The sequence below is a fragment of the Thalassophryne amazonica genome, chromosome 8, assembly GCF_902500255.1.
Source record: "Thalassophryne amazonica chromosome 8, fThaAma1.1, whole genome shotgun sequence".
Classification (NCBI taxonomy): Eukaryota; Metazoa; Chordata; class Actinopteri; order Batrachoidiformes; family Batrachoididae; genus Thalassophryne; species Thalassophryne amazonica.
In genome coordinates this window covers 38810651-38825531 of record NC_047110.1, presented here as the reverse complement: position 1 = coordinate 38825531, position 14881 = coordinate 38810651, and the positions used below count along the sequence as shown (strand labels likewise).

At 40.4% G+C, this 14881-nt stretch overlaps 1 protein-coding gene across 1 annotated transcript in view; it reads right to left on the bottom strand.

Moving 5' to 3' along the window:
* Positions 1-1535: 1535 nt before the first annotated feature.
* ppm1h (protein phosphatase, Mg2+/Mn2+ dependent, 1H) overlaps positions 1536-14881 on the bottom strand; it is a 117194-nt gene continuing 103848 nt past the window's right edge. Inside the window, exons 7-10 of the mRNA XM_034176015.1 lie at positions 14759-14822; positions 11971-12078; positions 5878-6029; positions 1536-3291 (exon numbers count right to left, since the gene is read on the bottom strand). Coding sequence (XP_034031906.1) covers positions 3150-3291; positions 5878-6029; positions 11971-12078; positions 14759-14822 — 466 coding nt within the window. The 3' untranslated portion in view covers positions 1536-3149. The remainder of the gene's footprint in view (positions 3292-5877; positions 6030-11970; positions 12079-14758; positions 14823-14881) is intronic.

Below are 14881 nucleotides of genomic sequence, written 5' to 3'. Positions count from 1 at the left end.
ACTAAATACTTGTATTTTGGAGTTGGTGTGTATGTATATATTTGAGCCTCTATGTATAATTATGACCCTGCGTGGATTAGAGAAGATCCAAAATAAATTCAAACTTGTGCGCACCCTATTCTTGTTTTTTAGAGTCTTTTTTAAGTCTGAATTATTTTAATTATAAATAATTGTTTGAGCTCCACCAGAAATGTCAATTGTTAAAAACAAATGCTTTATTTTTAATAATACACTGTCATTTCAAATCTATGATGCAATTCTGTGGAAAGAATGATTATTTTTTTTTGTTTTGTTTTTTATCTCTGCAGATTTGGCGTTATGTTTGTTTGGGTTCACTGACATACTGGAAACACAAGAAAAACATAAATGTAATGTTTAATATAGGTGAAAGGTAAACCTTTATAACTATTTACAGAGAGATTCATAAAACTCCACAAATGATGCATTTTTCTTCAGTAAGTTGTACATCAGTTCCAGGAGAAGCAATGACAAAATATTCATACATGTACCGCAAAGAACATACAATATCTGTGCACAAAGTGCACACTGCTACAACAAAACTCAAAATGTGGAAAAAGAAGTACAAATTCACAGAAATACAAAAATAACAAATGTCAGTGCTTATGCCCTTCTTTTAAGTGGCACTTAGTAAAGATTTAATCTTCTAAGCAATAACATTTGCTACACAACCTTATAAAAAAAAAAAACAACTTTCAAAGTTCAGTTTGTTATGAGTCCAGCTCTTGTGCTGATTTTCAGTGAACGCTATTCAACATTTTAACAATACATCAGAAATCAGCAGTATTCTGTTTAAACATATGTAATTAAGTTTTTGCACCTTCATCTTGAGTACAGCAAGAGAGAATCTGATTTTATGGATCATTTTTTCAGATCATTTTAAATTACTTCTGTCAGTCAGTACAAAACAGTTACTTTATGGCAATACAAAGAGGAAGAAGAAGAAAAAAATGTAGCTTTGAGGCCGTCACTTTGGTGCACGTTCTTTAGTAACGGCCTCTGTGCTTCAACAGTTACATCAGAGTCTTCTATCGAAATTTTGCTCAACAAGACTGCATGAGCACGGCAGCGGACAAAACCAAACGTGAGGATGAGACAAAATATTGTGCACGGCCAGCGCTCAGCGTGTCTTTTTGCTTCAGTGTGTTGGGGGAACACAAAGTGTGAAGTGCTGAGCAGATTATTGGCACAGGCAGCAGCCGATGATTCAGTGGACGTAGTGTGCAAACAAATAGAAAAACAAGGACAACACGTTGGAATGCGACTAAAATAAGAAAAGGATGGAACTCATGGAGGTAGGCTGAAGGTGACAAGACGCCATATTATTATCATATCTAATCAAAAACATGTCACATGTAGTACCAGTCCGTTAGTGTTTCTTCATCAGAGTTGAAGGTTTTTCACAGTTTGTCATGTTGAATGGAGCACAAATCAAGAAAACAGCAGCTACAGACTCGGAGTGAGACAGTGGACAAGACATGTAAGCAGTGTTAAGAATTTTTGGTAACTAATAGAGAGCCCCTCAAATAACCTTCAGGGGTAAGAAAAACAAAAACCCTGGATAGTGTTGTCATGTTTAACAAGTTAGTGGCCTCAGCTTACAGAGTTGTCATTTGTGTGCAGTGACATTTGCATATTTTTTGGACAGAAATCACTTGACGTTTGAGCTGACTGTAGAGTAAGGACCTGACTGTTGATGATGACACACGGTGTAAAGCGCATAGTGCAACTGCATACAGGGTACGTCCAACTCCAACTGACTACTTACTGAGCACAAAGGGGTTTTATTCAGCCACGTAATTAGTCATGGGCATCTTTTTGGGTGTAATGTGATATAAACCAATCAGAGTAAAATAAGTCCCTTCGGCTGCTCCCTTGTTTTCACTCGGAGTCACCACAGCAAATCCAAGGTGGATCTGCACGTTGATTTGGCACAAGTTTTATGCCGGATGCCTTTCCTGACGCAACGCTACATTTCATGGAGAAGTGTGACAGAGGTGTAGTTTGAGCTGAGAACCTTCCACGCTGAAACCAAGCACACTAACCACCACCTCTGCAAATAAACCAATCAGAGTGTCATCTGTTATAGGCTTTAAGAAACGAATGCAACCAGAAGTGAGAGGTTTTCTGGCGAGATAAGAGTCAAAGCACTCAAGAGTGAGCAGCATTCATTCCCCACAGTCTTTCATTAAACTTTCTCAGTTTAATGAGAGAAGATGAGGAATCTGAAAATGAATGCACATTCCTGTGTTTATGAGCAGAGTGGTCGAGCCCTCACATGCAAGTCATGTGGAAAAAGACACCAAATAAATAGATGAAAACCCCTGTGCTCAACTTTACACCAGGTTTTTGTCAGTCTGTGCTGTGTCATACCAAAAATGAACAGTGCATCGGACCACGCCTCTTTTTAAAACCATCACACTTGGGGCCGCACAGATGAGTGTGACTGCTATATAAACAATGTGGGCACAGAATCAACATAATGACATTGGTTGCAGACTAACAAGAACACTTCCAATGTTTTGGACTGGGTACAAGATAGGGCCCTTAATATAAATAATAATAATAATAATAATAATAATTCTTGTCACTATAATTTGTTTCTGTTATTTAGCTCAGTAAGGTGAGCTCAGGTGGATGGAAAACTAACTGCTTTGTTCATCTTTTTTTTTTTTAATATTCATGTTTTATTATTTGGTGCTAAACGATGGGTTCCGTAAAAGATCACCTGCCTAAGACTGATCCTTAAAAACTAAAACGCTGCACAAACAAGATCAGATTCATGTCTTATGTTCATTTTGGTTGCACTTACATGCTGTACAGGTGGTCAGCAGAAACAGGCATATCAAATGTCTTATGTATGCCCGTGAGAACGTACATTATCACATTTCTATATTTTGACTTGGAACATTAGTACAACAATCCTCCCACCAAAGAATGCCCAGGATCTTCACAAAGCGCGTGTGGCTTCCTCAAGGAAAAACAATAAAAGGAAGGAACCAAAATAAAGGAGATCACCCTCAGACGACCTTTTAAGAAGGGTCAGGAATGGCATCAGAAGAGGAAGTTCTCGTTCACCTGAGCGTGGTGAGTGAAGCTGAGCGGTCTCTCTGACTGTCTGTCGTTCAGGTCTATCTGTTGCCATACATGAGAGGAACGATGTAGACAGAGATGTCGTCCCCAGAGCCCAACCTGTCATCGGACATCCTCCAGCCTCGATCCTTCAGCACCCCGCGAGCTCTCATTACGAGCTCCTGAGCTGCCATTGTGTACCTGATGGTCACAAAAATAAATAAATAAATAAAAAATACCACAAGTGATCCCACTGTGATGACACACAAATAGAAAAATAATCTTTCCCAGCAATGGGCATGATATTTTTGAAGGGTCACATTAAATGTCATCTTCTTCCCTCATTTGTCACATTGCTCCCAGAATTTTAATAAACGGCCAAAATGTTGGGTTTGACATGGAAGAGAAATCGTATGATCTGGGAAAAGATTGCTCAAAAGAAAAAAAAAAAAACATGATGTAGAAACAGGAGTTTTAAATCCATGTTCATACAGCCAACCATCATTTATAACATTTTGAGGCCATTGTGGTTAAAAGGGACATTTTAAAATAAATTAACATTACAAACACTTTACAACATTTCTTTGGACTAGTTTGGAATGTGCACCATTAAGGAGTCATACTGTGTATACAAAATATATAATTATGAATCTTTTACCATTAAATAGGTTCTGGGTTTCAGTCAAAAGTCAACACTTCTATGAGTGCGTGGTGGATCAACTCCCTGGCTATAAACATTTAGCCCTGAAATGGCTCATTTTAGATTTCTGTGTCATGGAAGTCCACATCTGTGAGTCACACCCAAAAATCTGAACCTGCAACACAGTCACTCTCTCCACTCGATCACCGGAGGTTTCAGTGGGAGCTGAGGATTTGGTGAAAAAGCACAAGCAGCATTCTGTGTTGATAGCAAAGTTGAACTGTGATCAGAGCTTACTAAGGAAGCTCACTGATGTATATATAGGGTATGAGAAGCTAGTGTTAGCCAGTATGTCTGTGCGCCGCCTGGGACGCTGGCAGCCGTGTTTAAACAACGTCTGTGGCCGCATCTGAATTTCTAAGGCTGTTATCATCGGCCCCTCTTTTCTAACACCACCTGCTAAAAAGAGAAGCCGGATCATTGAGACAATTCCATTAACTGTCTTCAGCGATCACATAAAATTGGTGTATCAGAGGCGGTTTCTCTAAGACTGCAACGGAAGCTCAGCTTCCCCTAAAATGTCAAAAAATTAAATGGTCAAATATGTACAGTTTGTTATCATTTAATTGACTACAAATCCATTAGAACACGTTCAACTTCAAGAAGAGTTTATTCAGAAGGAGCTATTTATCACAAATTGATTGACTATTTTGTTAACTTATCATAAATCTTTTTCTCATACGGTCTGTGATCAATGCATTTTCCTGTAGAAGCTGAGCATCCATTAACTTCAGTGGGACTGCCTGGAAATGTTTTTTTCATTGCCACAAAACGCGACGGTCATTGGATAAAGCCACAATTCTGTCCAGCCCCAGACGTTGAGCGTCTCTGGGGGCGAATGGAGCTGTGGGCGGGCCTGGACACTGGAGTTCTGCACAATGATTGGATGATTAGTCAAAAGGCTGAATCCCGTTTTGATTGACAACTATAGAAATGTGAGAATTAGTTTGCACATTTTGGTGTATTTATGCATTTTTAAATTTATGCCAAAGCGTTTTGCGTGCGCTTATAAATCAGTCTGTTTTAAAGGTGCACAGAGAAGCACACTGGATTAGACGTTATGTAAGAAGATCTAGGTGATTTACATTCTGCTTCGTTCTGTCGTCGCACGTTAGTTAACGTCCCAGTTCGCAACACAACATCAAAGTATTCATACTTATAACTCTATCTGGGCATATGTGGTAATAATTAGTGGTTGCCGATGTATTTTATTAATGAAAGTTAGTGACGGAGAAACCAAAGCGTTTTGAACAACTGAATCAATATAAAGCAATGGTTCGGTTTTGAAGATTTGATACAAATTACATAATGGCGACATCTGCTGGCCAATCTGCAAAGTAACCTTTGCATGGAACAATGTCAGGAAGCAGTCAGACTCTGTTATGTATGTTTAACAATAAAGGTTCTTGAAATTTTTGATGATATTTTTTTGTGTAAAAACAATAATATTCTTGTAAAAGTAAGTCCCTTCGGCTGCTCCCTTGTTTTCAATCGGGGTCGCCACAGCAGATCCAAGGTGGACCTGCATGTTGATTCTGGCACAAGTTTTACGCCGGGTGCCCTTCCTGACGCAACTACACATTACATGGAGAGATGTGGCAGGGGTGGGGTTTGAACTGGGAACCTTCCACACTGAAACCAAGCGCATTAACCACTTTGTGCCATCACAAAACACTGTATGTAATAGCGATATAAATTGTGAAATGCTTGTGCAACTGGTGACTGTTATGACCATTTTACATATCTGAATTTACATATAAATAAATTGACAAAATTTTATGATGTAAGCCGACAATGAGCTTCCCCTCTCTGACAGACCAGCAGCCACCATTGTGGTGTATATTAAGCGGGGAATCTTTCACAAATCTCTAAAATAAAACTCTCTGCATTTGGACACAGATCCAAATAAAGCAGAGTCAGAAACCTTTAAAACATGTTTTTTTTTTTTTAACAACTCTGGGAGAGGAGGCTCACAAAAGATGACCCTGAACTGAGAAGCTTCCCTCTCATCACCAGAGAAATAATGTAACGTGAAGAATTATAAGATGAATGTGTGCGTTCTGCAGGTGCGTGACATCACTACGTGCCTGTGCTGGTCGTCGGGGTCACAGTTCCCCAGGAAAGAGCTGACCAACTCCGCCACCTCCTGATTGGAGAGGACGTCCCACAAACCGTCAGTTCCCAGCACCAGCACATCGTCAGCTCCGTGCTCATACTCAGACAATGGGTAAACTCTGACCTGGAAGCAAAGGGAGCCGTGAGAGCGAAGACACCTCGCTTTGAGAATCACGTCCACCTGACTCAAAGACTCAGCCGTCGCTGTGTCGTCGTCTTCTTAAAGCTACGATGGCCTCGAGCATTCACACCAACTCTTATGTCACCTGTGCTGCCACGTTACTGTGGCAACTACTGTGAAGTGCAGTCTCTCAAATCACTGCACTTGAAGAACAAGAACAACTTGCATGGGACATGAATCAATTCCAAAAATGGAGGTAGGTAAAATAACAGACATCATTTTCAGGGTCTTTGAGTTCTGCTCCAACAGTCATGTTTTAAGTCTCAGCTTTCAACCAAACCTCTAACTTTTCATTTCACCAATCATGATTTGAGTGCAACAGCCTAAATTAATTATTCACTTAAAGACTCTGACTTTTTTTTTGCCCGGAGTCACCACAGCAAATCCTGTATGGATCCACATTTTGATTTGGCACAATTTTTTGCGTTGAATGCCCTTCCTGACTCAACTCCAGATGTGTGTGGAGAATGGGACATGGGTGGGCTTGAACAAAGCTTCATTTTGGGAGTTGTTTCCCCTAACCGTAAAACTTCAAGGGGAACTTTGGGATTTTTCAACCTGGGCTTGATTTTTAGTTATTTTTGTGACAAAGCCAATTTTAATCATTGCAGTATTGTTTAAGAATGCAAACATGGCTTCAAGCTGACCTACAGGTGGCAAGCTAGACAGGGCTGAGCCAGGTAAAAACTGCCATTTTTTCCTGTCAAGGTTTTCTCAACGGATTCCGGTACTTCAGACCATATCAATCAAAATAAGATTTTGTGCCATCTTGAAATTTGTCCAGAATACAAGATGGACACTAAAAATCTGGATGGCCGCCAAGATACATAAAGTTGGTCCTAAGTGGTAGGAACTTGTCTAAAGATCTGTTTTTTTTTTTTTTTTTGATTGTTGGGGTTTTTTTTGGCATGATTTGGTGAGTTATGACGAAGGAAATAACAATTAGTGGCTTAAAAATCATAACCAGGTGTTTCCATTGTGCAAATCCAAGATGGCCGCCAGGTGCGGTCCCCTAAACGTCAAAGTGTCATATCTCCTATTCTAGTCTATCCATAGGTTTTTATGGTCAAGGAATCATTTCTGCCAGTATTTTGCAAATCGGATCATGCAGTCTATCAGAAAATTCAATATGGCTGACAAAGCCATTGCTTTACTATAGTAAATGGTCTAGGACTTGCTCTAAAGCTGATGTAGCAATTTGTGATCAAAGGGTATAGTTTGGTGAATTCATATTTTCAATTTAATTTAAGGGTTCTCGTCCCATTTCTGAGTATTAGATTGGCGGGAAAGCTTGTTATCGCTGATTTGCAAAATCGACACTCCTGGTATGTTACTTTTTTGTGAACTAAAATCATCAAAATATCATTTACGAATCTATTATCCAGTTCACAAAATTTTATGGCTAATTTACTGGTATATAATAACCTGTAAAAACTAAAATGTTTTATAAACAAAATGTATTTTGACCATGCATATCATGATTTTGTCTGAGGTAGCCGACATGCAATAGTAACATTTTATAATTGTGTGTCTTTGATTGATCATGGGGCTGCTCTCTCCATTATTTTGATGGGATATATAACTAAGATTTCTTTGCAGATTGTGTGATGCTGTGATTTTATCAGAGAATGTTGGCATGGACAAGAAATAGACTTTTGTGGAAGCTACGGCAATGGCAGCAAAACCGTTCTTGAGCCAGGGAGACAGTGAGGGAGAACTGTGCATTCTTTGCAACAGTTGCAATCTTCTAATTATATTATGGACTGTAGATGATGGAATCCCTAAATTCCTTGCAAATGAATGTTGAGAAACGTTCTTAAACTGTTGGACCATTTTTTCCACACAGTTGTTCACAAAGTGGTGATCCTTGCCCCATCTTTGCTTGTGAACAGCTGAGACTTTTGAAGATTCTCCTTTTATACCCAATCATGACACAATTAATGTCCTCAATTCCCAAACGCTTATTGAGTGTTGTTAGAAGGAAAGATGATGTAACACAGTGGTAAACATACTACTGTCCCAGCTTTTTTGAAATGTGTTGCAGGCATCCATTTCAAAATGAGCAAATATGTGCACAAAAACAATAAATTTTATCAGTTTGAACATTAAATATCTTGTCTTTGTGGTGTATTCAATTGAATATAGGTTGAAGAGGATTTGCAAATCATTGTATTCTGTTTTTATTTACATTTCACACAACATCCCAACTTCACTGGAACTGGGGTTGTAGCTTGTTTAAATAAATAACATTAACTAGCTACATTAGGTAGCTAGGGGCATCACGTCTTAGTGGTTAGCACTGTTGCCTCACAGTAAGAAAGTCCTGGGATCAATTCCCACCTGGTCCTTTCTGTGTGGAGACTGTATGCTCTCCCTGTCTGCGTGGGTTCCCTCGAGGTGCTCCGGCTTTCTCCCACTCCCACAGACATGCAGGTTAGGTAAATTGGAAACTTTAAATTGACCATAGGTGGAAATGTGTCTGTCTCTATATGTAGCCCTGTGATAGACTGGCAGTCTGTCAAGGGTGTACCCCTACCTAATGTTAGCCAACTACTGTAAATCTAGTTTGCACTAATTAATGTTAGCCAACTAACAATACATAAGGACCCCCGACCTCCACCCTGATACACAAGGACCTCCGATTGGCATTGTGTAGATTAGATTCTAGGGGTGGGCAACGAGGGCTGAGACACTGCAGGTTTTCCTTACAACCAATCACCTCAGCAGGTGGGTTGCTGATGAGCTTTTCCCCTGAATATAAACACCTGATCATTAATCAAATCACCTGCTGAGGTGATTGGTTGTAAGGAAAACCTGCAGTGTCTCGGCCCTTCATGGCACATGATTGCCCACCCCTAGACTAGACAGAACTTTATTAATCCCTTGGGTAGACTTCCTCAGGGAAACGTAGGTTCTAGCAGCATTGTGTATCAGCACACAGGGTAAGAAGCACACAGAGCATCAAAAGTGAAAGTAAAAACAGTTTACAAATATGAATATAAATACATAAATATAGCTAGACATACCGATTGCTACTGTTTTACTGGCTACTTCTGTTCCTCTCCTTCCTGTCCTCTGTCTTCCTGTTACTTCCTCCCCCACCAGTGAGGAGCCGTGTAATTTGACCTCTGATAATAACAGTGATAACTTGATCAAAAGTGCTCAGAGAGCAATGTGACACCACCACACCCACATTTCCAAGTATGAGGCATGTAGGGAAAATGTTCCATGGTCAAGTTCACTAATGAATAAATATCTGAACTTTTTTTTACCAAAAATTAGCAGTTTTCCTATATATTAGCATGCGGTCGCAAATCTGAACTCAGCCTCTGACGTCAATCAGTGACCAGTGCTAACCAAAATCAAATCACGTACTTCCATCTTCAACATAACACACCTGATAAATATAAACATACAGTTACTTGGGTGATCAAGAGCGTAGACATCTGGTAATTTTGCTAATTACGCTAAGATGGTATGTCTGCTGAAAATATGTCATCGCTCTTGTTGATCACTAATAAATCAGTATAAAAACATATCAGCCAACCACTAGCATTGTAAAGCACGACTGCACTTTACCTCACCAAGCATGAACTTTAACTTCAATTAAGAACAACTTGTGTTTCTGCGAGTGAACTCATCAAATGCCTTCTCTTTTCTTATTTATATTCTGAAGACCAAAACATCTTTTTCCACCTCCTCCTCGTTACATGCAGGCCTGTTCACAGGCTTCTCAGTCACCTCCCCCACACACTATATTTTTATCCTGTATAGTAATTGTCTGTTTTGATCCAGTGGTACCTCCAACGCTCCATCTTACACATACAGGCACAGTCAGGTAACAGAGCCGCTGCAAACATCTCGTAGTAAGCTCCGTGAAGACCGAAGCGGACTGTGAGTGAACTCAAACCGTCCTGAATTAAAGATGAAAAGAACTCACCGGCTTTGTGTGGACAAGTAGGAAAGAAGTCATTGGTGAGTGAATGCTAGTGAGGAATGCTAAGTACACAGATCACAGAGTGGAATTACATCTGTGCATCAAACAGTTTTTTTTTTTTTTTTTCTCAAAAAGCTGGAGGACCAAAACATAAATGTGATTTCCAACATGTTTCTAAGTGTTAAATCATAGCCAAACACATTGCCAACATAGCAGTGATTGATGTTACTGAAGCAAGGCTGAAACCCACAACATGTAAGAGTCAACATGATTGTGAACAACTTAAATTAATATACAACCTTCCAATACTGAATAAATGTTAATATTAATATGGAAATGGAATGATTACAATTTGATATTTGATAGTCTCTCTCATCCATTTGATGTTGATAGATAACTGAAAACTAGATGTCACCTGGGCATAAGTACACACCTTGGACACTCCCACTGTACTAAACCCTGGTCAGACCGAATAATGAACAATGAATAATGAGCCACTTAGCATGATTTTTTTGTGAGAGTCGAGTTATTCAAGAAATGTGGGAAAATAGTGGCTCTTAGAGGCAGATTATTTGGCTAACAAGGCTCATCTCTGAGCGTGGCGCTAATTTCGTGAAGTTCAACATTTAGCAAGATTCCACTTCTTCCACTCTCAGAGTGGAACTTCAGGTTCAGAGTGGAACTTCAGGTTCCACTCTGAGAAAGCCCTTTTTTAACATCCGTTTCCTGCAATTCCTTCAGAAGAACATCATATGCGTGGCTCATTATTCAAATAACCTGAAAAATCCATATGTGGCTCATTATTCCTGGCTTTATTAATCGGTCTGACCAGGGCTTTATGTATTGTGGTGCACTCACACAAGGCCCGGTTGCCTTGTACTGGCTGGAGTGAGATTGTCTCCACTCCCTCAGTGTCCTGTGCTTTAAGGCCCAGTCACACGGCACTTAACGAAGGGTGACGAAGCCCTGACGAAACAAGAAATCTGAACTTTCGTTGACTTGTTGGCATCATTTAACCTTCGTGCAGCTGGACGAGGAACCAGAGCAGGTGGTCCACTGACGTGCACACAGATCTACACAGATTCTGTTTGCAGTTTCTCCAGGACTCAGGCGCTATGAGCTGCGCCCCAGCGCCGAGTCCTGGAACTCAGTGATGTAGACACACACTGCTCCAGCTGTGGCTCCAGGCGCGTTTCGTTAAAGCGTTGAGATTGTGAGCTTCGGTTTTTTAAGTTCCTCTTTCGTCCCTTTTGCGCTCTTGCTTCGCAGACTGTTCGGTGATAAAAGCTCTTTCGTCCACCTTTTCTCAACGAATTGTGACGTTTTTACTTTTTCCCTTCATTCAGGAATCGTCTTATTGTTGTTTTTATGTGGGGTTTTTTTACAACCCCAAATCAGAAAAGTTTGGATTATACAGAAAATGTATAATGATCCTCACATTTTCTTTGACTTATATTTACAGTAACTGTCACCAACACGTGCACATGGTGTGAACAGGACGGTACCGTCGGTACAGCACCAGGACTACAAGTGGAGCGAGAAATAAGGTGGCTCCACAGTTTTGTTTTTTCTTAACATGTTGCTCCACAACTGGGCCACAACATTTCAGCAAGCATTTTCAATACTTTTTCCCTGTGTCATTTCACCTTATTTCACATAATTTAATTTATGGACATCTATGGTTTGATTTCTTTGTATGTATGGATTACTTGGGTTGTTACTGACATCTGGTGAAAATTCCATGTCCATAGCACCTTTAGAAATACTGTATATTTACTCAGAAAAAAGGTGACATGTTCAATACTTATTTTACCTGCTGTATATCACTCAAAGTCCAATATTACCAAGACATTCATAATTTTGTCTGCACACATTAACATCATGTGTGAATGAGCCATTTCACATCAAAGGAGGACACAAAAAGGCTAAAATCAGAATGAAGCCTACCTCTGGGCAGCAGGAGAGGAAGGGCTTGATGTAGATGTTTGAGTCGTGCACTTTGAGGTTGTGATCCCCGAGACCTCTAGTCACGCCGATGGTCGCAAGAACACGGGCCTACCAAAACAAACAAACAAAAAAAAATCACTTCTGTTTCACCTCAATGTCCAAATAGCTATTCTAGAAAATGACACATTTTACTCACATCTGAAGTCTTTGTACGAAAGTGGAAGTCTTAAAATAAAGCCACCCCCCTACCCAATAAATAAATCAAGTTGAGGCAGTCCATGATCCTCCCAGTGCAGACAAACTGAAACAATCTCTTTACTAAATACTTAAATAACAACTTTTTGACTTTGGAGTTGTTTTGAGATTCAGCTCTAAGAATCGAACAGGGGATGAATGCATTTGTTTGATGAGAACACCAACCAAAGCGTCACCATACAGTGAAATGAGACAGATGTAAACACAGTATTCAAAGAAAACCTTCACCCAGAGTGATTATTCACATTTTGACAAATAACCACAAGGTTTTACAGTTGCTGCTGTTTTTCTTTTTGTCAGTGTTAATGAACCGCCCCTATGGTACAAGATTCCTACTGCCTGTCTGCACAAACACGGTCACCTCTGAGGGAGCAAAAATGAATCTACGGTACACAAAGTCTGACATGACCATGAGGAATTGTGAGCAACCAAGATGGTAATACTAATCCTGATTCGGTTTGAAGCACAGACAGCAGGCAGAGAGCAGAGAAAAAGAAACACTGTGGGATTAATTGGTAAGCATCAGAGCTCAACTCGCTGCATGCCAGGACTTTGAAGTACTGCACTGTACAAAGCCCCCTCACTTTATCTCGTCACCCATCGTAACATCTCACATCAAAGGGAGGTTACGCAATGTGGGCAAAGCCAACAGTGCAAGGGTGAACCCGACTGTGGGTGCAGACAGACCATACTTCAGTGTGACAACTGCTTAAAAGTAGAGAGAACGTGTCAAGAATGAAAGTTTCCCCACATACAACCCCAATTTCAATGAAGTTGCAATGTTGTGTAAAATGTAAATAAAAACAGAATACGAGTACAATGATTTGCAAAGTCTTTTCAACCTATATTCAGTTGAATACACAACAAAGACAAGCTATTTCATGTTCAAACTGACAGACTTTATTGTTTGTGTGCAAATATTTGCTCATTTTGAAATGGATGCCTGCAACACATTTCAAAAAAGCTGGGACAGTGGTGTGTTTACCACTGTGTCCAGGCACCATCCCTACAGTGAAGCATGGTGGTGGCAGCATCATGCTGTGGGGCGATGTTTTTCAGCAGCAGGAACTGGGAGACTAGATTGAAGGAAAGACAAATGCAGTAATGTACAGAGACATCCTGGATGAAAACATGCTCCAGAGCACTTTTGACCTCAGACTGGGGCCACGTTTCATCTTTCAGAAGGACAGTGACCCAAAGCACACAGTCAAGATATGAAAGGAGTGGCTTCAGGACAAGTCTGTGAATGTCCTTGAGTGCCCCAGCCAGAGCCTAGACTTGAATCCAATTGAACATCTATGGAGAGATCTGAAAATTGCTGTGCACCAACGCTCCCCATCCAACCTGATGAAGCTTGAGAGGTGCTGCAGAGGAGAATGGGCAAAATTGCCAAAAGATTGGTCTGTCAAGCTTGTGGTATCATATTCAAGAGGATGAGGCTGTAATTGCTGTCAAAGATGCATCAACAAAGTATTGAGCAAAGGGTGTGAATACTTATGTACGTGATTTCTTAGTTTTTTTATTTTTAATAAATTTGAAAAAAAAAAGTTTTTGATGTTATTATGGGGTATTGTGTGCAGATTTTTGAGAGGAAAAAATGAACTTACTCCATTTTGGAATAAAGCTGTAACATACCAAAATGTGGAAAAAGTGAAGCACTATGAATACTTGCACTGTCGGTGGCACAGTGGAATAGTGGTAAGCACTGTCGCTTCACAGCAAGAAGGTTCTGGGATCGGTTCCCGCCTGGGGCTTTCTGTGTGGAGTTCGCATGTGTCTACATGAGTTTCATTAGGAAACTCCAGTTTCTTCCCACAATGAAAAAACATGCTAATAAAAAATAACAACAGGCTGTAGACAGTGTTGTCATGACATCAACACATCTCTTCTGACCAATGATGGGCCAGATTACGCACAGTCATTCATCTTCTATACCCACTTACTACACTTAAAGGTCATGGGAGGGTTAGAGGCGGGGTACACCCTGGACAGGTCACCACACTGCTCACACGTAACATTTATTTAAATACATTGGTCTCCTTTATTGCTGTTTTGAGGCAAATCAGACTTACAGAAGAGTGCGATATTTTGACATGCTGTAGATGGGAAAGTGCCCTTTGACTTCTTTGACTTTTACAGTGCCACAAAAACATGATCATGTTCAGCAGCGTTCCAGCAAGAGAAGCAGTCATCAACTGTAAACTGCTCCAGAGTGAAATTCAGATTCTTGGCGATAATTTATTCCAATACGACAATTCTCATCTGTCTTCCGTCAACCCACTACATCAACCTTGGTTACAACAAGAACCTGACCTTTGACCTGAGTAACACAGGCACACCTGCTCCATTAAGACAGGTATTTCAGATGTCATAGGAGTCTGTGTGGAAAATGGGTTAGGAATGCCTTGTGCAGGTGCACAGCTGGCTGTGCTGCAAAGCGACAGGTGACTAATGGTGCTCTGCCAACCTCTGATTATAGGAGCAGCGTGCAGGGCTGTGGGAGTAAGTCTTAAAGAAGCTGCGCAGCATTTACCTTCTTCCCTTCGCCGTAGATCAGGGGGAACTTGAGGTCATCATTCTCAATGGTTTTATATGCCCTGCAAAGAGGAGAGGACATGTTAATAGATTTTTGGTTTGCACGTGAACGCGATGCATC